At 33.9% G+C, this 25,869-nt stretch overlaps 1 protein-coding gene across 1 annotated transcript in view; it reads left to right on the plus strand.

Annotated features, from left to right (window-relative positions):
- LOC143200986 (follicle-stimulating hormone receptor) overlaps nucleotides 1–25,545 on the plus strand; it is a 233,562-nt gene extending 208,017 nt beyond the window's left edge. The window contains exons 11-17 of the mRNA XM_076411808.1: nucleotides 2,507–2,652; nucleotides 3,145–3,295; nucleotides 13,498–13,646; nucleotides 16,630–16,766; nucleotides 22,875–22,962; nucleotides 23,023–23,294; nucleotides 24,878–25,545. Of these exons, the coding sequence (XP_076267923.1) occupies nucleotides 2,507–2,652; nucleotides 3,145–3,295; nucleotides 13,498–13,646; nucleotides 16,630–16,766; nucleotides 22,875–22,962; nucleotides 23,023–23,294; nucleotides 24,878–25,401 (1,467 nt within the window). The 3' untranslated portion in view covers nucleotides 25,402–25,545. The remainder of the gene's footprint in view (nucleotides 1–2,506; nucleotides 2,653–3,144; nucleotides 3,296–13,497; nucleotides 13,647–16,629; nucleotides 16,767–22,874; nucleotides 22,963–23,022; nucleotides 23,295–24,877) is intronic.
- Nucleotides 25,546–25,869: the final 324 nt, after the last annotated feature.

Raw genomic sequence — 25,869 nt, forward strand, 5'->3', positions numbered from 1 at the left:
GGCTGCCTACTGTCATACCGTACTGTCGAAAATTCTCATGTAAACGATACATTTTGTGAGGCACCGGACGATTAGGATATTTTTAACGCAACTGTCGCTGAGTGGCAATAATGGAAAGATTATTTTAAATAAATATATTGAACTGTACATACATTGTCACTATTTATGCTCGTTCTTGTAGCATATATTTATCCATAATAAAATTTGGACGTCTACACAACACAATTAAAGTTAAAGTGAAACTAAGCTAAACGCATAAAACAAAGATGGCGTGCAATCAAAGGGGTAGCGGAACTTTTGCAACACCTGTTATAATTTAATATCTACCACTTATTTATGAAGAGTAGAGGCAATATAAAACGCTGCCTTGGGAATGACGCTTACCTACTACGTACGCTTATTTAAGAGACAATAAATGAAATGAGTGAATGAAAAATATTTCATCACAAAGCTGTCAAAAACAATTGATGTACCTCTTATCATCCAGGATTCAGTATATTTCGCACTTGATCCGCCACTGACTTTACCTATCATCAAAATAAATTGGATATTAGCGGCTTATAATAAACAATTTTGAGTTCATCAAAATTTCGAACATTATTTCTTTAAAGTCCTCTATAGGGGTAGGCGCTGCAATATATCATAAGTCCTAAAATAAACTCTTTAGTCTGTCCTCTAGTTCCACTATATTTATAATTGAAATGTTCGCAATAAAAGAAACCCTAAAACTTATAATGTAACTTAATAGGGATGCTAAATCCTAGAATAGAGATGTTCATGACTTACGAAATTCGAGTTTCGTAAAGTTTTCGTTCAAGTTGTCGACGATATATTTTTCTCGCATCCGCTAGTGGTACAGATCCTTGAAGTGTACGGTCTGGTTACAACTTGACAAAACAACATGGTATTCATCTCGGTTCCCAGCGACATGAGCATATTTGGAAACGAATATTTGGAAACTGATGGTCAAATTGTAGACAACAAATTGTAAATACTTTGTATTATAAAGATCATTCTGGAAGAGGAAAACAAGCTTCGACTCGTTAAAAAGGACTTTTAAAAAGGAAAAGCTATTTGCATGTAAAACTAAACAGATCGCTGATTGGTCACTGCCAGTTTACGCGTTGCGTCCTACGGATACTGAGAGAAATCGTTCAATGTGTCCCATTTGTGAGGAACCAATATCTGTTTCTCGTGTTTTGAAGATATACAGAAATGTATTAATATCAGAAGAAGTCATGGCTTTGAGGGATGTGTTTTTGCATCAAAACTTGCCCAAATTTTTTTAAAATGATTTTTATCTAATAATTAATTATTTATTTGTTTGTCTAGATATGTGTTTTGTCCCGATGTTTATTGTATAAATTTGGTTGTTAATTTATTTAATAGTTTTTAATTTCTAAGCGTTATAACTATTGATTGGCTCTGCATTATTATTTTGGACTTCCCTCGAACGCGCAATAGACGCGATGTATTAAACCTTGATTTCTTGGACTGTATTAATGGTCTCAATAAAAATCTTTAAGTTAAACTTTCAAGAGGCTGCTGATACATACCCTCGGATCTATTAGCCCTCCAGTTAGTGCCTGGTTTTGGGAGGATTATGCAAATATTTTATCCGTGTGTATTCTCTTTGTGGATACGTTTATGAAGAGTGATACCACGTCAAAACTTACTAGCGATGGTTACCAAAACCACCATATAACTGTGCATGATTTATCATGTCTTGTTGTCAATTATACAATCAGTCCCATTCCAGTTTTCATTTCCCAAAATATAGGGTAGGGCAAAAGTCCCGCCACCATTGACGCAATTTCCACTGAATGGCAATAAAGGAATGATTATTTTCAATAAATATTGTCATTATTTCTGCTCGTTCTTGTGGCGTATATTTATCCATAATGAAATTTGGACATCCATATCAATCTATCTATATCAATCAATCATCTATATCAAATTGGTAGCAGGACTTTTGCCCCACCTTATATAAACACTACTCGATCAGTATTCTTTATTAAATATCTAAATTCTTTTATCTAAATAGTTGATTGCGAGGAAGAACCAAGAGACAAATGCCTAAGTATCTTTTTAATAAACATCATTTCAATTACATTCACTAATCCTACACCTCAATTTCAGTAAGTATAATTGGGTTTAAGACTGAAATAATAATTCTAACAACCTTTGAGGGTTATATAGTAGGGTAAAAATAACAAGCATTTACTGCAAACATTTTAATATCAAAATCGAATTGACTAAAATCACAACGTGTATATAGACTAGCACAATAAATTATTTATCTTAATTATTAATTATGAACATATATTTCGGTATTGTATATTTAGTATAATTTGCCTAATAGAAAATTATGATATTGATCAACCGCTATAATTCTCCACACGACAAATATAGTACAGCCGACTAGTTTATATATAACTTGCCACAATATACTTGTTGATTACATAATCTGATTATTGTCTGTTTATTTAATGTTCGTAATTTCCAGTATATCAAGGAAGCATGGCTGACTTACCCTTACCACTGTTGCGCCTTCAAGTTTCCAAAAACTCACGACCCAGAAGAATACAAGAAGCACGTTTTTGAGCTGAAGAAACTGCAGGAAGCCTGCAAGTTAAATAAATTTAGCGTCACGTAAGTAAAAATACGTAATAATAGTGGTGTTTGCATTATGTGACCGTCATTTATTGGCGATATAAAATATTAAGGAAATAAAAGTAAATGAAAGAAATCAGCGCTGGGTTTAACATCCCAGATAAACGTCTCGGAGTTGCCAGATAATCGTTACAATTTCATAGTTGGCTCTGCTAGCACCCCACCCGTGTTCAACATCTGGGATAATATTTCTGGTTATTTTGTAGACAGTTATTCCACCCTGTAAAATTCAACATATCTCAAAATCGCTACATTATAATAAATAATTTTTTCAAAAACTTTAGTTTACCATTTCTTCAAGGATCTGAAGTATAATTTAGCCACTTGGCCTTGGCAACAGGTGTTTGTGACATTTCATGTTTTTTCCTGCGTCCCTCTTTTACAATAGAAAACTATAAAATTGCTTTGCAGTTTTCCATAAATCAAGTTTCCTATTTATCATAAATATCTTAAATTCTCCCTGGTTTATAGATGGACCTCGTTAGACATGAACGACACGTCTTTAAACTACAGCGGAGACGAAGAGATTTGGGCAGAAGAGAACGGCATCTTTCACGACGAAGCCAAGCAATTTTCAGTCACGCCAATTTGCAATAACATAAAAATTATGGATTTCCACGAGGTAAGTTCGCGTTTCTTTTTTTTTATCGCGAATATGGTTCGTAACGTAACGTGCTACGAGTGGCTATGTTAATTTTACGCCAGATTTTATTATGATTCAAATGATGACCTTTAATGAACACAATAGCTATGTTTGCACTCTGACTTGATGGCTATCTTCGTCTCGACCTCGAAAATCCATTACAAACGAATGCATTATATTGAGAAACCATTATATATCCATTCTATTTTGAAAATGCGGAAGATCGATATATAACTGTCGGGGCTCAAAAAACTGCCCCGGCTGAGAGTTTGCTTTTAATTCTATGTCGAGGAAAAATGCGAAAACTTTCGAAGGGGATTAGTTTTCGTCGAGGCAGAGTTTAAACTTTTCCAGGTGCACATTAATGGAAATTTGTCATTTTAGGACGATATTAATATTGAAATATTTCGAACGATTTAGCTAATTGATCTGTTCTGACTGTAACGATCCAATATTATACGGATGAATGCGATAGCTCTGTTTGAACTTAGTATTAATTCAAAATATGACAGTATTTTAAAATAATAAAATATTATATCCGCAATTTTAATACATAAGTCAAAACAAAGAAAACGTAAAAAAGGATTTTGAATTAGATACAACGCTTTTAATAAATACAGAACCAATTTTTTTTAATTAATTACTATTCCATCAGGCTGATGGGCTTATTAGAGCAGTTTCACAAATTCCCAAATACAATATATTTTATAACATTTTTAACTAAAATTTTGAAAAACGAACATCGACTAAAGTATTGTTGTAAAGATTAGTTCTCTCTATTCATCCAAAAAAACACATAGCACACGTCTTACGGCCAGTTATTAACTACAACTATCTAATAATGTTTCCTTCATATAACATATGTGCTGAATAGTATATCACATATATGGCACTAGTTTTATTGCATTTGTAGGAATGTTCGTCGGGTCGGTCAGTCGGTCGAAATGTGTGGCTGCCGCTGCGATTATTTGTCAGAACACTCACTACTATTTTTGGAAGGAATTTGCATGAGAACTGAAAAACTGGTTTAATAATCACTTGTTTATTTCGATATTGAGTGATACATGTGGTCGACGGGAGAATTGACAGGATATTAGGTTAGGTAGAGGAAGTACGGTAGCGCTGTGGAAGTGGTACTATTACAGGGGGATGGAGAAAAGAGAAGAGAGCGAGACGTCGTCGTGATGGTCTTTTATACCCTGGAACTGCATGGTACCAATCCACCGGCGTTGCCAACCTTTGTACTTGTTGATGAAAACGTGGTGGCCTAAAGGGTCGTGGCGATCGCCACACATTCACCGCCTTTTCAGTCAGCACCAACCTTCAAAACGCAACGGACGTATAAATGAGGTGGTGTCATCTTTTAAATGTTTCCAAAGCTTTCGACCAAGTTTGGCATGACGTTTAACTTTAAAAGCTAAAAAGTTTGGTCTACCGAATGACCTAATCTCCCTGACAGATAGACGGTAGGTGCTTTCAAGTGAGAGTCGGTGACGCAATCTCCTCTCGAACATAAAGCTCCGGAGTTCCGCAACGTGTTCCACTAGCCCCTGCCCTGTTCAACCTGCTCCACAAATATTATTTATTCCATTAAATATTTCCGACTCCACAAACATTCCCACACAGCATTTTATGCATTTTATGAACAGATTAACCTGAGCAAAACTCGGGCTATTCTGTTCCACCGCAAGAAGGAGTTCCGCGCCTATCGCCTCCAAATCGATAAAGTATCATACCTCCGTCTCCAGTTCGACCACAGGCTCTAATACTCAGCCCGAATCCAGCACGCTATCTGCAAAGGCAATGGCGTGTAGAGTCTACTCTTCCCACTCCTCTGCAGAAAAAGTAAACTCCCAATCCCCCAGAAGGCGACGCTCTATGAATTGCTAGTCCGTTCAGTCTGCCTCTTCGGAGCACAGGTGTGGTACAGGTTGTTCAGTACTTCAATGTGTTCCAATCTACAAAAGTTAAATCAAGCATTCCGTTCGTGAAGAATTTCGCGAACATACTCAGTGTAAGGTTCTCCCTAGGCGACTTAGAACACGACAACATCTCGATCAAATCCCTACCCATCCACAATCCTCGGTAGATAACCAACTACTACAATCTCAGTCATAACCCAGGGTCTCTGCCTCCCACAAAATACTCCACTATCCCGACACTAAAGCGACATCAGCAAAAGACCATTTGCTTCTAGCTAGTCATTCTGGAAGAAGAAAAAAATGAGGTGGTAACATTAGGAAACTTTTAATCCAAAAAATCGTATCCATTGGTCGAAAAGTGAAGTTGCGTGAATTAACTAACATCGTCAAGATATCAAAAGAACGTGTTGGTTTTATATTGCATGAGCATTTAACTATGAGAAAGCTCTGTTTAAAGTGAATGCCGCGTTTGCGCACTGTTGACAAAAACAAGAATGTGTACGATTCTGAGCAAGGTTTGGCCTTATTTAAACATAACAAACCGACTTGTTTGCGTCGATATGTGACATTGGATGAAACATGCATCCATCACTTCACATCGGAATCAAAATTATCGTCATCTCAGTGGACAGCAACTGGTGACAGGCCTCTTTTGTGACAAAAGATATATCAGTTTACTAAAATCGTATTGAAATGTTAGAGCAGGGCTGGAATGATCGTGTAGCTCTTATTGGAGATTAAGTTGATGAATAAAGCCAATATTGAATAAAAAAACACGTTTTTTACGGGTTACGTCCTAGGGTTACGTTACTAGGATTTTTCAAGCCATGTATTAGTTCTTAAATCCAAAGCAAATATTTAAAACCTAAACTTAATTATCATTTGATCAATGTACTCCCATTAATATGCTCTACATAGTGGATAGAGATTTGTGGATGTCACCGTAACTAATATAACATGGTGCATTAACAACGCTTGCGAAGACCTTTGTTTTTGTACATTTCAATAATAATGATATTAGAATTATTTGTGAAATACTACAGTTACACTCTATATATTCGCATTGACCTTAAAAATGTGTTATTGTTTCTTAATTGGGATTACTAGATATAAAATAAAAAGTATACACTAATGATATATTTTTAAAAAATAAATAAAAATAATGGAGTTAAAAGAATAGATTTATGCCCTCAACTGGCGACCTTACATGGTTTAATAATTCCATTTGATAAAACAGCAATTTATCTATAATCAAATAAAATTACAGTCTGTAATCTTCAAGAAATTAACTATCATATTCACTTATTGTTTATGTTGTATTTTTCGCCATATTCTCAAATCTTTTCCAGTGGGCAAATTTATTTCATTCAGGTAATTAGTATATATTATTTTTAGTTTTACTCCTTTGCTTCCAACTTTGTTTTGTGTTTGCATCCCACATGTGACCAAATTCACCTACAAAAGAGGAATTGTGACATTATAATTTTTTTATAATCGTTTATATTCTTTGCCACAATCATTTTAACTTTTGATGTACTAATTAATGTATTTATTACATGGAATATTTCGTTACTACTTTGCTTCGAAATGCATAATACTAGTGTTGGAAACAATCAACTGAAATCGACTATCGACTGTTCAGTAATTGACTACTTTTTACTATCGACTATTTTAGTCGCTATTTTTGGCTCGACTGTTTTTACTAGTAACTGTTTTCAGTCGCTATTTTCGGTTCGACTGAATTGGTTACTATTTACTATCGACTGTTTCAGTCGTTTACTTTTAGTTACTATTTTCGATTCTACTAGTTCATTCGACTGATTTTTAACATTCTGGCCTTCCGTCCTAGCCGCGACCTTGAAAGTAATGCGCCGCATTTATGCTTATATAGATTTATATGTTATATATGTGGTTTTATGTTTTTTTTTGTAGTTTGCTTGTGAATAACTATATATTGTAAATTAGTATAGCAGCATTTTGGAACGCTAGTTTTCGAGGGCAAAAAAATTAAATTGTAAATGATAAATAGTACTGTCCTTCTTATTACTGCACTTTATCACCCTCCATTTTCAGTCACCAACTATATCTCCCTTCCTATCTGTACAAATTCGTACAATCTCTCTTCACTCGTTTTATTTCTCTTCACCTTTTCTTTATTCTATTCCTTATCCTTGTTTCAATTTAACAAGCATATATTTATAATTCATGGCTCATTACTATATTTTGAATTTTTCATCTGAATATCTATCGGTCCTATCCTATCCGCCAATTTTTGGGTCATTCTTTCCTGGCAATCTTTGAACAAGAACGACATCTTCTTTAGCCTACAACTTAATTGTTTTTTCTCTCTTTTTCCTCCACTGTCGTGAGCTATACTCTTCCCTATATCTTCTCTGTTTCTCTTTATATTTTGAATTTTTCATCTGAATATCTATCGGTCCTATCCTATCCGCCAATTTTTGGGTCATTCTTTCCTGGCAATCTTTGAACAAGAACGACATCTTCTTTAGCCTACAACTTAATTGTTTTTTCTCTCTTTTTCCTCCACTGTCGTGAGCTATACTCTTCCCTATATCTTCTCTGTTTCTCTTTTATTTCCTTCAGGTTCTGCCGTATCTTTATCTTAAAGGACTTGATAATATTAACAAGCATGTCAAACTTATCTTCTTAAATTTATATACTTTCGAATCATCATACTAATATCATGAGCCATTACTTCTATTAATATGAGCCAAAAAAAAAGTTACTAATTAGTTCTTCACATCGCTTTGATTTGGTTACGAACAAATACACAAATATAAAATTACATTTAACTGTGAAAAAAGTACACCAATAATACTCTTGAGGTGAATGGTTCTTCTAATGTGCAGTACATCTTCAAAATTTTATAGTTATATAGGAACTATTTTTCAAATAAATAATTTTCTGATATCCCGTATAACTTGAATATTGTACGATCAGACTATTTGTTTCTTTGTTAAGCTCTCCTTTATAATATGACTCCAAGATGATGTGATGTGAAAATCGCTTGAATCAACTTTTCATCCAGAAATGCTCAGTAATAAGTCATCGATCAAAACAAAAAAGTATTCGAAATGAACATGAAGAAATCCTATTTGAAAAACGTAAAAGAAAAAGCGAAATTAATTTTTTTCTGGATCCATTCTATACGAAAACTGTGTTAAACGTATCGATCGACATAGCTTAAAACACAATAACGGTTAAACAATGGTAAAACTTTCGGAAAATGACGTTAATGTTGATGATATAACTTCAGAATGTAAAGAGTGTAAAGCCGTTCAAATATTTCGAAAACCGACCATAAAAAATTATTCGGTGAGTTTTCTCATAAATTTATAAAGTTTTCGACAAAGCTAATGGCCGAGATATTGGCAGTTTTAAATAACTCGGACGGACTTGTTTGTAGTTGATTGATTTTCTCCGGTTCTGTTCGATAAATATAATTGAAAAGTGATTTTAAACAACGGATAATGTTCGAGTTACTTTAGCAAATTATATAGCGCTTAAAAGGAAAAGACATAACGTTAAAACAAATATAAAATATTTTAAGGGCATTAAAAATTTCTTTGTTTCTTATCGAAATAAATAAATATCATAGTTATGAAATAATTAAGTGTGGATAAATAATTAAACATTGACAACTTTTATAGTAAAAGTAATGTACCAAATTCTTTAAAATGTAAGGAAGAAATAAACTATTAAGATATATATTTTGCTGGTTTGGTTGGCAGACTTGTTAAAACGACAGGACGCCGGTCCAAATCCTGCTGGGGCATGGTTGTAAATGTATGTTTGTGATTGTTTATAATTATGATTGTCTAAAAAGCAAATATGCAAATTCCGACAAAGAAATTGATCCCAGTCACGCCAGTAACCAAGCTGGCTAAGACAGGATGTCTTCTGGGATGATTTACGTGAAGATTGGATGAAGATTGGATGAATGATAATAATAATAATTTCTATACAGTACCCGTAATTCGGAACCCATATTATATATAACCCAGTAGGCCCAGTCCAGATAAACCTTCGTTGGTAAAAAGGATACTTTAAAATATTAAAAAAAACATTTTCTCAAATAACTTAAAACGGTATTCTGTCATAAAATATTTTACTCTCAGTTTTTTATATAATCTTCAATGACGTTTACAGAGCACAATAATATATAGACCTAAACTTTGAAAGAATTTTTTTCTTAAAAGGCATAGACCCTGTTTTTAGTCTTCTCTATTTTTTAAATACTGTTAAAAAATACGAACATACGATCTCCGAGTATATAAATTTTAGGTAGAACTTGGATCAATCGATTTTAATAAAAAAAATACTTTCAAGAGAAGCTCTTTAAAAGTTCGAAACAAAGTTTAGGGCACCGTAACCTAGATAATGATTGTTAATACGCATATTAGGATAATTTGCGATCTATTATCCATACTTTAAACATTATTCTAATTTAAAATTAATATATTCAGAAAGTATTTCAACTAATCGAGGTGTTATAGTTACAGTTAGAGCCTTTATAAATAGTGAAACTCTAAACTACCTCCTTATCTAAGTTCTGTTTGGGTTTTGAAGGTTTTTGACTTCATGTTGTATATACTGACGGCATTGGTATTTATTCTCTATATTTCTCGCATAATTCCTATAGATTTATTATTTTCCTATACTTATATTTTAATATAACTATAGTTAGTATTTACCCTCTTACTATGTCAAGTGTAGATATATCTATTTTTTTTAGCTTGAACCTTTCCCACTATTTATCTTATCCCAAACATATGTTTTCGTATACGTATCCCCTTCCGGAAATCGCTCGACAGATATCCCTAGGAGACCACAAGTTGAGGCAGCTTTTTACGCTGGATACACAGCTTATTTTGCTTCTTCCAGAGTAGCACCACACATCCAAAGCAGACTCCAAAAACAACTCGATGAGACGGTCCAGTTGTTATATTTTTGGAGGTTGCAGGTCAACCCACAGAAAACCCAGGCCTTCTTCCACAAAAAGCGTTTTGCACCCAGCATTTTGCGTCTTAAAATCGAGAACGCTGAAATCCCGTGGTCAGAAGAAGCCACCTATCTCGGTCTTGTCTTCTATCGCAAGCTTAGGTTGAACTCCCAGACTAAAAGGTTCCTCCAGAAAGGTCAAGGTATTGTTAATTTGCTGTTCCCGCTCATCAACCGGGCCAGCAGGCTTCTTCTCTCATTTAGATCTCTCTTGTACAAGATGCTGGTTCGATCAGTCGTTTTATACGGCTCCAGGGTCTATCTAAAATACGTCTCACCTAGCCAGGCGAAATGTCTTCAAGTCTTTCAAAACAAACTTCTCAGGAGAATAGTCACTGCCCCCTGGTTGAACAGACAGACCCTGGAAAAACAGACGTCCCCAAGTTTACGATTTTATATCCGAGTTCTACTCGAGATATGTCTCCACTCTTCGTCTCTCGGACAATAGATGTATCGTGGCCTTATTCTATCACAGCCGGCACTACCACGTCGTGCTCTAACTTCAATTTGTCTCGACCTTCTCCTTCGAGCGATTAAATCATGAACCGCAAGCTGCGTGGTCTGATAACCATGTCATTTCCTTGCCTGGCATTGTGCCTTTTAACGGTGTTACCAGTTAGGGGCACCCTTCTTACTGACAGTAAGAAGTATCAGTTAGATTCATTGCATCAGCTGATAGGGTGTGGTTTAGTGGGTACCCCAAAGACAGTACTCACATAACCAGTCCAACTCGCTTATTCTTGCGGGTCTCCCCGACCAGTTATCCGTAACAGAATTCCTCGTCCCGGTTTCAGGCCAAAAAAAAAGGAATCCGCTCGGCTATTCCGTTAGTGACTTATTACTGATATTGAACGATATTCTATAGTTCGCTCGTATATCCTCATAGCTGTACATAATAGCACAATGTCCGGAAACTTATTATTCAGCCTCATTATCTTTTCTACATTCGAACAATAAGTCCTCTTTGCTAATCCTGTGGGATATGTACCTCATTCCATACTCTACTGTAAATTGCTACTAATAATTCAGTAGTTTTATGGTAGATTTTTTCATCATTTTGGAACTATATTATTTTGGTGTTTAAAAATAAAATAAATATAAACAAAATAATAGTTTTTAAAATTATTTTTATAATTTGTATATTAGACTTGACTGTGTAAAGAGGAATGGAGTACTGACCACTAAATATTTGTATCGTATTTTCTCAATAAATCTTTATTAACTATTTAACCATCGCACCGTTTAGAAATACAAATATAAATACAGTAATAATTATAGGATTATTATTCACAGAAACTTGAATGAAATAAGTTTTAACTTGCAATGTTAAGCTTGAACAAACATCGAGAAACACCGTTCTCAACAAGTCTTATCTCTCGGACAGATCTTTCCAGGTCAAGATCAGGTAATCACTTTCCAGTCGTAAACCAATCGATGCTGGCATACCTCAAGGTTCCTCAAGGTCTGCCGAGAAAAGAGCACATTGACGTCGCGTTTTACGCTGACGACACTGCTTTCTTCACGGCCGCCAGGTTCGAAGTTACAATTCATGGACGTTTACAGAAGCGGCTCGATCATGCGGTCAAGTGGTTCAAATTCTGGAGGTTGCAAATCAACCCCCTGAAAACCCAAGCCATCATTTTCCATAAGAAGCGTTACGCTCTGCGCGTCTCGCAACTTAAGATCGACACCGCAATAATTCCATGGCTGGATAACGTCACGTACCTAGGTCTTCACTTCGACCGGCGGTTCGGTTGGCATTCCCAAATCCAGAAAGCAATCCAAAAAGGTTTGGGGATAGCAAACCTGCTATCTTCTCTGATCTGCTCTTCTAGCAGACTTTCCATCTCCATCAAATGCTTATTTTACAAGATGTTAATTCGGTCTATACTCCTCTACTGATCTAATGTCTACTTCAAGTTTGTTACACCCAACCAGGTCAAACGGCTTCAAGTTTTCCAAAATAAGCTCCTCAGGAGAATATTAAACGCTCCATGGTTTGTCAGAAATAATCAAATTCATAGGGAAACTGACACTCCAGAAATCAAGCACTTCATATCTCAATCATTCCACAAACAACAACTCAGCTCAAGTTCTCCTGAAAACGCGCTGCGTTCACGAGCTGGTCGACATGCGGGGAGCTTAGCACCGCGTCACCGCCAAGCTCCCCCCTTTTCCAGGCTGAAACGACCTCATCCGTCATTACTTTTGCCCCCCATACAACAGTATCCAGTTGTGTGTTAACTCAGGTTCGCGAATCAATAGAATAGCCGGGCCCTCGTGCCCAATAACGGCTGCCCCATGAGCGGGTACCATATCCCCAAATTTAATGCAGTAGCAGTAGGGATCCACAGGGCTCAACTGTGAGGCGGTTTCGGTTTAGTATATTGGTAAGACCAGAGGCAGTTCCACAGAACCCGGTCCAAGTTGTCACTCCAGGGCAAGTCTCCCGACCACATATGCGTCATGCATTCCACCGCCTGGTTTTTAGGCCAGAACAAAAAAAAAACAACGAGAAACTTAAAAAGTCGAAAAAGACAACATAAATACAAGTAAAATTGTTTTTTTATTCATCATTCAAAATGTTGTTCTTTTACCTGATTAAATTAATAACTAATCTTGTAAAATAGAATTTCAAAATACTGTTATATTAGTGTACAATATTTTATTATTTTGTATCTTACAATCATACATGAAAGTAGTACCTGAAAGTACACGACTGAAACACTCGATACTAGAAAATAGCCTATTACTAAACAGTCGATAGTCGTTTTTAGTCGATAGTTCCCAACGCTATAAATGACACAAATTAGGTGAACTGTTGAAGAGTTAATAACAAGCCCAAACCTCATCTGATCCAATGATTTATTATTTTTAAAACCATCAATTCGCCATTCACTTAATCTGAATAGAAACTGTAACATATCCTAATTTTAATATGCAAATAAAAGCGCCCCGTTAAAATAGAACAAGGGTAATGTTGATTTTGGTGGTGGTTAATTGCTGACAATACTCCCCTTCGAAACCAGAGGCGCCCTTGTACCACCACGATTCAAGTTCGTGAACCATTTATCTTAGTTAAGGCGCCTTTCCTTTACAAAATAAATTGATAGACTCCTCAAGATTGAGCCCGACCCGTTAGGTGGTAACGCCCCAGTAACGGTAAGGGAAGTTTGACCCTATCTCTACTTTCACACGATGTATGAAATTGATTTAGATAAAGCGTGCAATTTTTAGGTTCGATGCTCCCCGGCGCCGGACGCTTTCAACCCCTGCGAGGATCTGATGGGGAACTGGATCCTTCGGGTGCCCGTGTGGATCATATCGCACTCGGCGGTCATCGGCAATCTCTTCGTCTTGATCGTTATAGGAACGTCGCATTTTAGGTAATTAATCATATCTATTGATTTCAATAAAAACAACTTATAGCGTAATTATTTATTATTTTGTGTATTCTTTATATAGTCTTATACAGTCTATTCAAAGTTTTTTTAATGCGTCGTGGATATTTGTGACGCCGAAACATTACGATGTTGCCGCAGCAACTCTGAGTTTTAGTTCAGTTCGGTTTTGACATACGACCCTAAACACATTTCTAATCTAAATAAAATAATTGGACAAAAATATTATCAAATATAATTTATTTTAACATTATTGTACATCTAATACATATATTATCGAAGGACTTAAAACTACAATTAAGAATACAAGGATAATAGTTTGTAGGTTAGATTTGTTTTGTTTACATTGAACTCTTTTTTTGAGAAACGTATTTTACTTTCATTCGAAAGCATTTTTACTTTTTACGTTTAGTTCTTGTTTCCTTCGATGGTGCGTTTACCTGGCAAGTCATCTTGGTACACTGTATTTTTATTTCCTCTGCTACTACCTGTGTACCTTATTCTTGATAAAATTAATCACTGAATTCTGTCTAATGCATTTATCATATCTACAAAAACTGTTAGTATTCATTCTCTCTTCATACGTTCTCACCAAATGCTTATGTGTAATTTTGAACAATTACAATATTACCTGTGCACGCAAATCTTTCACGCCCTACAATACCATTTTCTATAGTTATATTCATTCAATTATATGCATAGCTTTAGTTGTTTCAACTCTCATCACTCTGTCTCAAGAATTTCCAGCATTGCACAGCATTATCACATATCCTGAAAGTTTTCTTCAGTCACTTTCACTTTACGGCACACTGACCAATTCAATCACTAAACTGTTAATTTTTAATCTGTCTAAAATATGTTCACGATTCCACCATTTATCAATTACTTCCTCTTATTATTCAAATGTGTGCGTGATGTAATTCCTTTAATCCCACTGGACCGCTACGAGTCTTATTTATAAATTATTTTAATATTTTTGTGTTATAAATAGGTATTATAATGTGTATCAATTGTTGAATGGTCCCTAATGTTAACATACATCAATAAAAATCCAATTTTTTTTGTTTTCACAGTTGTGTGTTTTCATCACAAGGTAAATATAAGCACAAATATATAAGATTTGGAATATGAGCAACCAAAAGTTGTTTATAAGACAGTTTGGGGAGATATAATCAAACTAGTAGCCCGTTTTTAAATTTGGTTCGAAATATTCATTATTTTTGACCATTAGCTACAGTTTATTGAACTTAAATGTATAAATCACAAATGACCAGAGGTTGAACTGAGTCTTTTATATGCTATGAGATTTTTCACCCATTATGGTCCAACAGGAAATGCTCATCGTGCCTTCGTCCCAAAATTCTTGTCTTGCTCTTCGATCGTGCCGCTCAAGTTCTATAAAATAATCAAGATGTCAATACAGAACATTTTGCAACACATTTTCCATTACGGTCTTGTAATCTGATGATTTATTGATTACTGAGAATGTTGTTACCAATATTTTTCCTTAATCCATTGTTAATTTATCCGAACGTGAAACGTGTTTTGACACTGATGATACGTCAAGATATTTATACTATTCCAAACATAGCAATCATCTACATGATTTTTTTGTTCTCGTTGGCAATGACAACTTTGGTGATTGTAATATCATCAACGTCTTTTTAAAATTATTATATCAGTCGCAATCACCATCGACAAATGGATTTTAAGCAAATTTCCTTAGTTTGTTACTTGCTTTTATAAATCCTTTTTCAATTTTTTCGTTCATTTTTTCTTACTGTTGGTAGCACAAAACTGATTTTTTAACTCTAAAATAAAACGTAATAATTTTAATGAAATCGAAGTGTGCCAATAAACTCGGATATTTTTTAGAATCTATCCTACATTATTATTCTAAATCAATATTTTGTGATTCTTTATTACACTCATCAAACCTATTCTAGGAATCTTAAGAACCACATTGCTATTATATTGATTAACACTGAAAGAATAGCAAGCAAATTTGAAATAACTGTAAAAATTACTATAATTTCTAATAAAATCTCCCATTTCTACAATTATCTGTTTCAAAGGAAATCCCTTAACAAACCAATACACAATCAATCATATATTTGCCAGAACCACCACAAGTTAAAATTTATTAGGCTATAACAAAAGAACTAGAATATCACCCAAAAGATAGTAAAGCAACTGAAACAAGAAGAAAAACAGATGAATGATGAAAAGAAAATTATGGTCAAATTAGGGTGACAAAAAGATGAATATGTGGAAAAAAATTCAGAAAAACTTACTTGGAATCTATCTGTTACATATCAATTTTGACATCTAGTTCTTGTAGCAGTAATTTGTGACATAAATTGTTTTTACTCCCTTTCCAACAGACATCAAGAGGATATTGCACATAAAAAAATAAATAAACTTAAATAAGAAAACTTGATCAAAATTGCAATTACAATTAAGGGATGATTTTGAACCTTGTGTGTATAATACTCCTTATAAATATCTATAAACATAATATAATTCTTATTTGCATAACAATAGATGTTTACTAAAAAAGAATAAAATGACTAACTTTCGATCTCATAGCCAACTTTAATAATGCCGTTCTAACATTTATTTTGACGTTGTACCGAAAACCTAAATAAATAACAAATATGTTATTATAACATCACGCACATATTTTTTATTTATATCAAACTAGTGCTTAATTTAAACAAATAGGCTAGAAGACAATATCCTTGCCCCTATTTTTGTCCATTTATTGTTAGCTTGATATCGTACTGGCAACCCTTGATGCATAAAAAAAAAATAGAAACTTTCGAAAATGTGATTATCCGAAATTGCGTTACCAATCAACGAATCGTTAAAAAACGTGTCAATTTGTAATAAAAAACCACTCTATCATACCTCGGATTATCAGAAACTAGTTGAAACACACACAAAGTACTCTTTTTTTTTATTTCAGGATAACGGTTTCGAAATTCCTGATGTGTAATCTGGCAATAGCGGATTTTTGTATTGGGGTACATCTGTTGTTGCTAGCTGGGATCGATGCCCATTCCATCGGGGCATATTTCAACTGGGCAATTGACTGGCAAGAAGGTGAGTCCACAAAATGTTTTATTTTATTTTTCAATGATCAGAAACTATCAAATTTTATATGATTTTATAACTAATTTAGCTTTGGTATTCATCTGGCAAAAATCATGGGATGAAAAATGTAATATCTCTTAACATCCTTTGAAAACAACTTTTGCGTATTTTGACTTCTTCATAAGCTTCTGAAAACGTAGTGAGATGGAACTTGAACAGCAAATAGGGCATATGTATAAATAATAGTTCTTCTAGATATAAACGAAGAGTATTTCCATTTAGTCCTTTTAATATATCTATTAGATAAAATTGGAAATATTAAATAAAATATATAAAACTATTTTTAGCATTTGAAATGTATTCTAGTCTATTAAAATGTTCTTAACACTTAAAACATTCTTCAATTGATTAACATTCAGAGCTCCCGGGTGTAAAATGGCATTTACTGTTATTTTGATGAAAGGTTTGGAAAAAAATATGATCAATGAGCGTATAGAAGACATAAAAGAGTTAGAGCTAAATATTGATACAGATTGATTCATATATATGTAATTAGATGAGCGGAATCTAACCACAGATTATTAAAAAAAAAAGCCATCAGAAAATACAAAATGTAAGACTAATCGATCACTTCAAGGAAACTTAAATATAATAATAAATATTAATTAACGTGCTTGGACAACATTTTCATCGAAATATGAATTTTCAAATAATCAAAAAATAATTTTTGAATTATTCTCCGAGCATTTCACAATCATCTTAATGAGAACTATCTTATTCAACTTACATTATATAATAACACGTGAAATGTCGCTTCAGTAAGTGATACTCTGTTCAAACTAATTCACTATATTCTCAAGACTGTTTTTATGTTATTCTATAAAGACAATAGTATATATCTAGTAAATGGGCCGATAGTATAGTTTTTGGCCTACGGACTTCACTGGCATTACGAGTTTGACTGACATGCCTTGATGAGTGCCTTAGGGTGAACTGGCACACTTTCAGAGTGCTTTATTACATCGCCACTTCAGATCAAACTCGTTATGGGTTCATCCCCCTAGAATGCTGAATTAGTTGGGTAGATAAATAATACAGGGGACAATAAATAATACAATGACAAGCAGCACTTTACTTCAAGAGAATAAATTACAAGGCTATATTTGTAAAAACCTAATTGAACATAACATTTATTCAAATGTTTTATTTTAAAAAATATTACGTCTATAAAATAGTTTTAAGAGATTACTTTAAAGCCACATATCTTTGGCAATATTTATTCCATGAAATCATACCATAAGCCGTTTAAAACCTAACAGCCTTTAGGAAGTTCTAGATAGCGTCATTCGTTAACTTTTTCAAACTTTATTGAGCAAAAATTCGTTTTTATAATATTTTACTTATTTGCTTTGGAAGTAAGGAAACGCTGCTGAGTTTTTCTCATAAAATTTCGATGTTAAAGATGAACATCGCTCTGGTAGGCAAATAAGTGAATAAATAATTTAAATTCTTAAAACATATGATGGTATGAAGATAGATCAACTTATTGCAACTTATGAGCAATTTGAATAAAACTAAATACCAAAAGAAGCTCGATACTTATAAAGTTTGGTATAAACTAAAATTGACAATTTTGAGATATATTATTTCAAACCATAAAATAGCCCGGAAGAGCTTCACAAATGATTAGAAATCCATCATCGACACCAAGAAAGGTGCTGATACATATCTGGTGTTATTATATTCTCGTTTTTATAATGTTATTCTGATTTCTTCAAGCTGTTGACGCTTTTTCGAATGAGTGTATTCAACTATTGAATGCATCTTCAGCTATTTTAAAATTTCTCAGACACAACGCCATATCGGGCTCTTAATAAATCCCTAAGAGCTAAGGCAACAAATAACAGGTCAATTTAAAAGTTCCCGGTCTGACACATAGATGGCGCTACTAGAATTAAATCCATATATTTTTTAGTCAGCCCTAAAAAGCAAAAGACGCGTTGTAAATTTGATAGCTATCGGATCATTAGTTTGTGAATTATAGCATTTTGAGTGAAGCAACATTTGTTATTGTGAAAAAAATGGATAAAAAGGAATTTCGCGTGTTGATAAAACATTGCTTTTTGAAAGGAAAAAATACAGTTGAAGCAAACACTTGGCTTGATGCTGAGTTTCCGGACACTGGTCCAGGAAAATCAACAATCAAGGATTGGTACGCTAAGTTTAGACGTGGTGAAGACGGTGAACGCAGTGGACGCCCACAAAAGGTTGTTACCAACAAAAACATTAAAAAATCCACAAAATAATTTTGAATGATCGTAAACTGAAATTGAATTAAATAATAGACACTCAAAAAGATATCAACTGGACGTATACATCATGGGGGTATGACAAAGCTCTGTACAAACTGAATGCCGCGCGAGCTCAGTTTTGACCAAAAACAACGACGAGTTGATGATTTGGAGCAGGGTTTAACTCAAGTTTTTGCGCCGATATATAACAACAGATGGAACATAGCTCCATTATTTCACTCCGAAGTCCAATCAACAGTCATCCCAGTGAATTGCACACGATGAACCCGCTCCAAAGCGTGGGAAAATGCAACAGTCGGCTGGCAAATTCATGGCGTCTGTATTTTGCGCGCATGGAATAATTTTCATTGACTTCCTCGAAAAAGGAAGGACCATCAACAGCGACTATTACATAGCATTATTGGACCGTTTGCAGTACGAATTTGCTGAAAAACGGCCGCATTTTAAGAAAAAGAAAGTGCTGCTTCACCAAGACAATGCACCGTGTCACAAGTCAGTGAAAACGATGAATTGGGCTTCGAATTGCTTCCTCATCCACCGTATTCTCCAGTTCTGGCCCCATTTCCTCTTCTCAGATCTCAAGAGAATGTTCGCTTGGAAGAAATGTTCGTCGAATGAAGAGGTGAGGCATACTTTGAAGCAAAGGGCAAATCGTACTACAAAAATGGTATCCAAAAGTTGGAGAGTCGCTATAATCAGTGTATCACCTTTGTTGAATGTTGAATAAAAAAAACCAATATTGGCAAAAAAATGTGTTTTACTATGGTAGGCCGGGGACTTTTCAATTGGCCTGTTATATGTAAACTTTCTTTTGGAACAACTTGTAAATAATAAGTTCAATAAAAAAATTAAAAATGTTACTCTTATATATATTTTTTACAACTAAATGGTTTTAATATAAACCAACGTATTCTTTTTGGAAAAGAATCATTATTCATCCGTTTTACCTACCAGATATGTCAACAACATATGAAATACGTGTCTGTCCTGGGAATATCGCCAGCCACACCGCTGGGCTGTTTTTCTTTCCCTTAAAAAATAGACCAAATTGCCCTAAAATTAGGCAGCAGCAAACAAAGTAATCGCTCAAGTATTTGCACCGAATTTAATTCGACAGAACGGGATCAACGCAACTCTGTCTGTCACACGTCCGTCAAATTATTCTTAATCCTCTCTCTATCGTGTTCGCGTCATTTCCCGTAGCTACCAACTAAATCAAATGTTACGTTATTTATTTTCATAATTATTTTTACATTATAATATTAGTTCTACATCAGTAATAATCTTATGAAGACGTTAAACCAAGTGTATTATCATATGACTCATTAAATGCTTATATAATAGTTAGTTTTCTCAGCCCCAAAATATTTTATTTAATATTTACAGGATATGGACAAATTAATATGAACAGCTGACATATACACAATATTTAGGTCACTATTTGCCTTTTATATACCTGAAATTCTTCGCAGAACAGTATGTGGCCGATGAAAATCTACATCTCACACACTGATCTAAAAGTCTCTATAACAATTTCAGTTCAATTATGTTGAGGTCTGGCGATTGTCATGGCCAAAACAAATGTTTAATGCCAATCTTATGACCGTGAAATCAAGGCAACCTCAAATTTTTTGGCTATATGTATGGACGCAGTTTCACCTAAAATATAGCAGTTTTTGGCACTAGTCGTAGCAAGAACTTCATAATTGTATCTCAGACTGGAATGACAGAATCAACTGAATACCACGATACTGCCCCGCAAATCATAAAGAAGCCCCCCCCCCCCATGATTAACTGTACGAAAAAAGCAGTTGAGATGGATCGTAGATTTCTTTTGGAGTTCTCCATCATAAATGCTGGCATTTGTAAGAGACTGCATAAAATGTTTCTGTTGGCAAAATCCAACCAGATACAGTAATCCTATTAGTAAAGTCGTATTTCTAAAATAAACTTATGAACATTTGTAATTGTGATTGCCTCTTATTGAACATATCAAGAGGATTGTGACAATATGGCTTTTTTATTCTTAAAAACTATTGTTCTATCTGAATAACCTTCTACATTACTACGGCCAAAAGACTAGACACTGTCTCAAGAATGTCTGAATTTTCTATTTTTCTTTAAGAGTTTCTATATTTTGTCACAATCGTTAAAGTTAAGGACATTAAAGTTTGTCAGATAGCTATCCTATTGCTTTCATTACAAAGTTAATTTGACTTTTGATCATGAAAAACCGCCAAGGATTACATTTATTCTTGCATGTTAAGACTAAACAACATCAATTTGTTGCTCACTGTAGTCGAGACAGCAAGAAAGTCTTCCTAATTATAATCGCATGTTTCAATCATTCGTTATGTTCGTAATTATTTGCATATATCGTGTTATTGCCTATAGGCCAAGATCTATATCTTCTAAGACGGTTTTTAAATTAATCGGTTACTTAGCAATCAATAGAAATAAATGTCGCATAAATACATTAATATGATGCTATGCATATTATATGATGCATGTCGAAGTATATTTCAAAATGGAGGAAATCCCCAGAAAAAGAATATATTAGTGCAAATATTAGTTTAAGTAGGTTCATGTTCATCTCTTTCGTAACAATTTTTTATATTTTTTACGTAATATTTTTTCAATTTTTTTAAAAATTGCATAAAATCATTATTACAGTCAAAATGTTTAATAGTATGGAATAATGTTTTCAATAAAAGTGTCTCCATTTTGTTCTCTTGATTTACATGTGCGAAATATCGATTCGTTGTACTGATAACAAGAAATAAACTCTTGGATAATGGTTGTGATATATGTTAGACCATAGTCATTATTACAACAATATAATTTTTTCAATATTAAATATTAATCTATTTAAAAAAGATTAATTTTTAATTGACACCTCGTCAGAATTGAAAAGTAAAAGTAAAAATATATTCTATAAGAATTAAAATATCCTCTTGCAACTGTTTTGCGATTTAGTTGACTTGATACGAAAAAAATCTGAATTCAGTTACTGGATAATAAAAAAAAATAAAGAAGACATTTATATATTGAATATCTTAAAGCAATAAGACTATTATATGTGTATTGTATGTGGATAGGGGAAAGTAGTTCTCTTTTTCCTAATAGACGTCACATATCTCTATTAATACTTATGCAATAAAGCCAATGCAATACTATAGCATGGTAAAAATAACCATTCTTTGAAAACTTCCAATAAAAATATTACTCAATCAAAAGTCATTATGTCAGTAATCTAATAGTATTATTACAGTAATCTTTAGGTACAAAAATTCCTTTAAAAAAGCAGTCACCGTTAACATAATCTCCATGAAGCACCTGGTGACATAACTCAAGCAATTATCGCAAAAAGGGTATTAAAGCACTAATTATTCGCCATATTTAGCTCTCTTGATCCCCTGGTTCCTCTCACATCTCAAGAAAAAATGCAGAAAAAATAATTGAATAATACCTCTGATTTCCAACTAGCTTTTTTCTATAGGTTTTATTTCTTTTTCTGTCCCTCGTCTTGTGTGTCATCCCGAGCACAATTAAATTAATGTCAAAATCGTAATAAATGATGTTGATGTAGTAATGTGCTCCCTTTCTAACAAAGTATAAAAAATTAATATAATGTTTACGATTGGTCCGTCTTTACGTGGAAATAAAATGTAAAAGACGTTAAGGTAATAAAAGGTATAAAAAGTAATATAACTTTAAAATGATTGAATTAACAATTAAATCAGTTTAACAGTTATTATAAAATTTCGTATTACCACACAATAAACAAAATTGTTTCTTAATATAGGCTATGGATGTAATGTAGCTGGATTTTTAACAATATTCGGAAATGTTCTCTCTGTCTACACATTAGCCGTTATAACGTTGGAGAGATGGTATGTTTAATATAAAACAGTTCTGGAACATTCCTAATATAATGCTTATATCTCATTCAGGTGTACTATTACTTGGGCTGCTCACCTAAACAAACGCCTCAAGCTAAGAACTTCGGTGAAAATTATGTTGATCGGATGGATATGTGCATTGGTCATGGCCATTCTTCCCCTGCAGGGCATCAGCAGTTATTCCAGGACAAGTATCTGTTTACCATTGGAGTACAAAAACTATATGGATGCATTCTATTTAGCCACATTATTAACCTTCAATTGCACTGCTTTCACATTAATATGTGTCTGTTATGGTAGCATGTACAGAACTATAAGAGAAGGTAAGTAGAACTTACTATCGTCATATTTATATTCATTTTGTTTTAATATGAAATTTAAATAACTAGTTAATTAACATGTAACTTAAATAATTAAAAACTAACTTAACTAAGATATATATATATATATATATATATATATATATATATATATGTATGTATGTATATATATTGTTTATAGTTTATAAAAATAAATATTATTATACCATTTATCTTATATTTAGATAAAGTCGAAGAAGAACTTTAAAAAAGAACAAAGTAAATGATTCTAAACTCTCATTTTTGTTTACTTATCTTAGTTTCCAAAATAAGCTGACGCGTTATAGGGACTTTAAGCTATAATATTAATATAACTCTACGAACTATGGGTGTTACTTAAATCGTTGGATGTTCCTTAACACATGGGCAGAAAATCCCGGGCCTAACACATAGGAAGCGATAGTTTTATTGCTTTTATCGCTTTTTCATTTAGCACTCACATTCAAAATAAAGCTGTTAAAATTTCATGATATTATAACTTATAAGATTCTCTATCTAATCTTCTAAATACTCATAGGTTTATAAGTTTTTTAAAATTTGTTATCGACTTTTGTGTTTTAAAAAAGTTTTCGTGTTTTAAAAGTTGGTTTGTTGACTTCAAACTTGGTCGTAGGGACATCGATGATGTAAAACGCAGTGGACGTCCAAATGAGGTGGTAAAACCAGAAAACATATAAAAAATCCACAAAATTGTTTTGAATGATCGAAAAGTCAAGTTGCATGGTTTAACTAACATCGTAAAGATATCAAAAGGACGATTTGGCTTTATATTGCTTGAGCATTTTAATATGAGAAAGCTCTGTTCAAAGTGGGTGACGCGTTTGCTCACCATTGCCCAAAAACAAGAACGTGTTGATGATTCTGGACAGTGTTTGGCCATGTTTAAATGTAACAAACCAGAATGTTTGCGTCTATATGTATGCCATTTGAGTGGACAGCAACTGGCCAACTGGGCAGGCCTATTTTGAGGCAACAGATCAATCAATCTACAAAAGTATTGTTCAATGTTAGATCGGTGCTGGAATAACTATGTGGCTCTTGGTGGAGATTACGATGATGAATAAAGCCAATTTTGAAAGGTTTTTTTTGCGCCAATTTTGCGAATTATTTTTCCTTGTTAAGTCCGCAACTTTTCAGCCCATGTTATTTATCCAAAATTATACATTATTTTAAATATTATAGTGACCTTCCTCAGTAATAAAACGTTCCATAAATCAACGCAATGAATTAAATTATATTTAATTATCTTGCCACTGCTGCTTGTTATATAAAACAGGAGAACTTTTACAGCTCTCAAGCCGTATTATAGCTGCAGATTTCCGATGTGAACCCCATCGACAGCACATCCATTTAAACCTAAATTTAACTCAGCGTTAGCACATTTTTTTAATTGTCGGTGGGCGCCCTTTCTTCTTGATTAATTTACTTTTATTCGCAGTTAGTCTCGGGGACCCCGAAATTAAGGCGCCGCTGCCTTTTATGGCGCCCATTAAAAAGAGTTTAGTCTAGATGCTTACTCGAACGTTTTACGTCCGATTTTTTTCCAGGTGGCAAGACGGGCATAGCGAATTCTGTGAGGAACGACCACACGGTGGCGAAAAAAATGGCACTGCTGGTCTTTACCGACTTCGCGTGTCTATCGCCGATCGCCTTCTTCGGCATCACCGCTTTATTGGGCCACCCTTTGATTACCGTGACGCAAACCAAAATTTTACTGGTCTTCATTTACCCCCTGAACTCGTGCGCTAATCCCTGCCTATACGCCATTCTCACCCAGCAATATCGCAAGGACTTCTTCATTCTGATGGGCAAGCTAGGACTGTGCAAGGAATACGCAAATTACAACAGAGGAGCCATCCGAGGTCAACCGCTACCCTATACGGCAAAATTCAAGAGAGCCCAAGGAGTCAGTAGGACGAGTAAATCGAGCGGAATCGCCGGCAGCGTCAACAGGAATTCCTTGGTCACCACGGTCAGTAACGTTAATGTGGATATTCAGATGAATAACTGTTCCAAATTCAACGATAACAGTTTAAAAAGGACTGATTACAAAATAACAAATAACCTATAATATAATTAATCAATTTAAGTACCCATTTTTAATTAAATAAAATTATTTTTTAGATTAGAGGGATTTAAAAGAAAACAGGACTTTCAGAAAAATAAGAACAAATGTTTTCATTTTAGCAAAATCGATTCGTCTTAGAAGAATATAATAGTAGTTAATAGAATGTTTTAATTAGTCTACAAAATTATCATTGAGTCGTTAACATATTCATTTTCACATAATATCTTCATCCTTCATTGATAAATTCAATTTTCTAAATGGGCGAACATCATACGTTGCTAATATTTAATTTAATCAATAATATTATAATAATATTTTTATATTTGGGGGACTTTTTTTACATCTTGTCATCTTCATTGGCCAAAATACGTACTATCGTTACTCTGATAGACTTACGTCACATAGATATTGATCACATATCTCGATCATCTATTATGTTGATCATTATTTACGTTCTTGTGATGCTTGAAG

The sequence above is a fragment of the Rhynchophorus ferrugineus genome, unplaced genomic scaffold (genome assembly GCF_030347505.1).
Source record: "Rhynchophorus ferrugineus isolate W39M unplaced genomic scaffold, kcgeb_rfMv2 rfM8, whole genome shotgun sequence".
Taxonomy (NCBI): Eukaryota; Metazoa; Arthropoda; class Insecta; order Coleoptera; family Curculionidae; genus Rhynchophorus; species Rhynchophorus ferrugineus.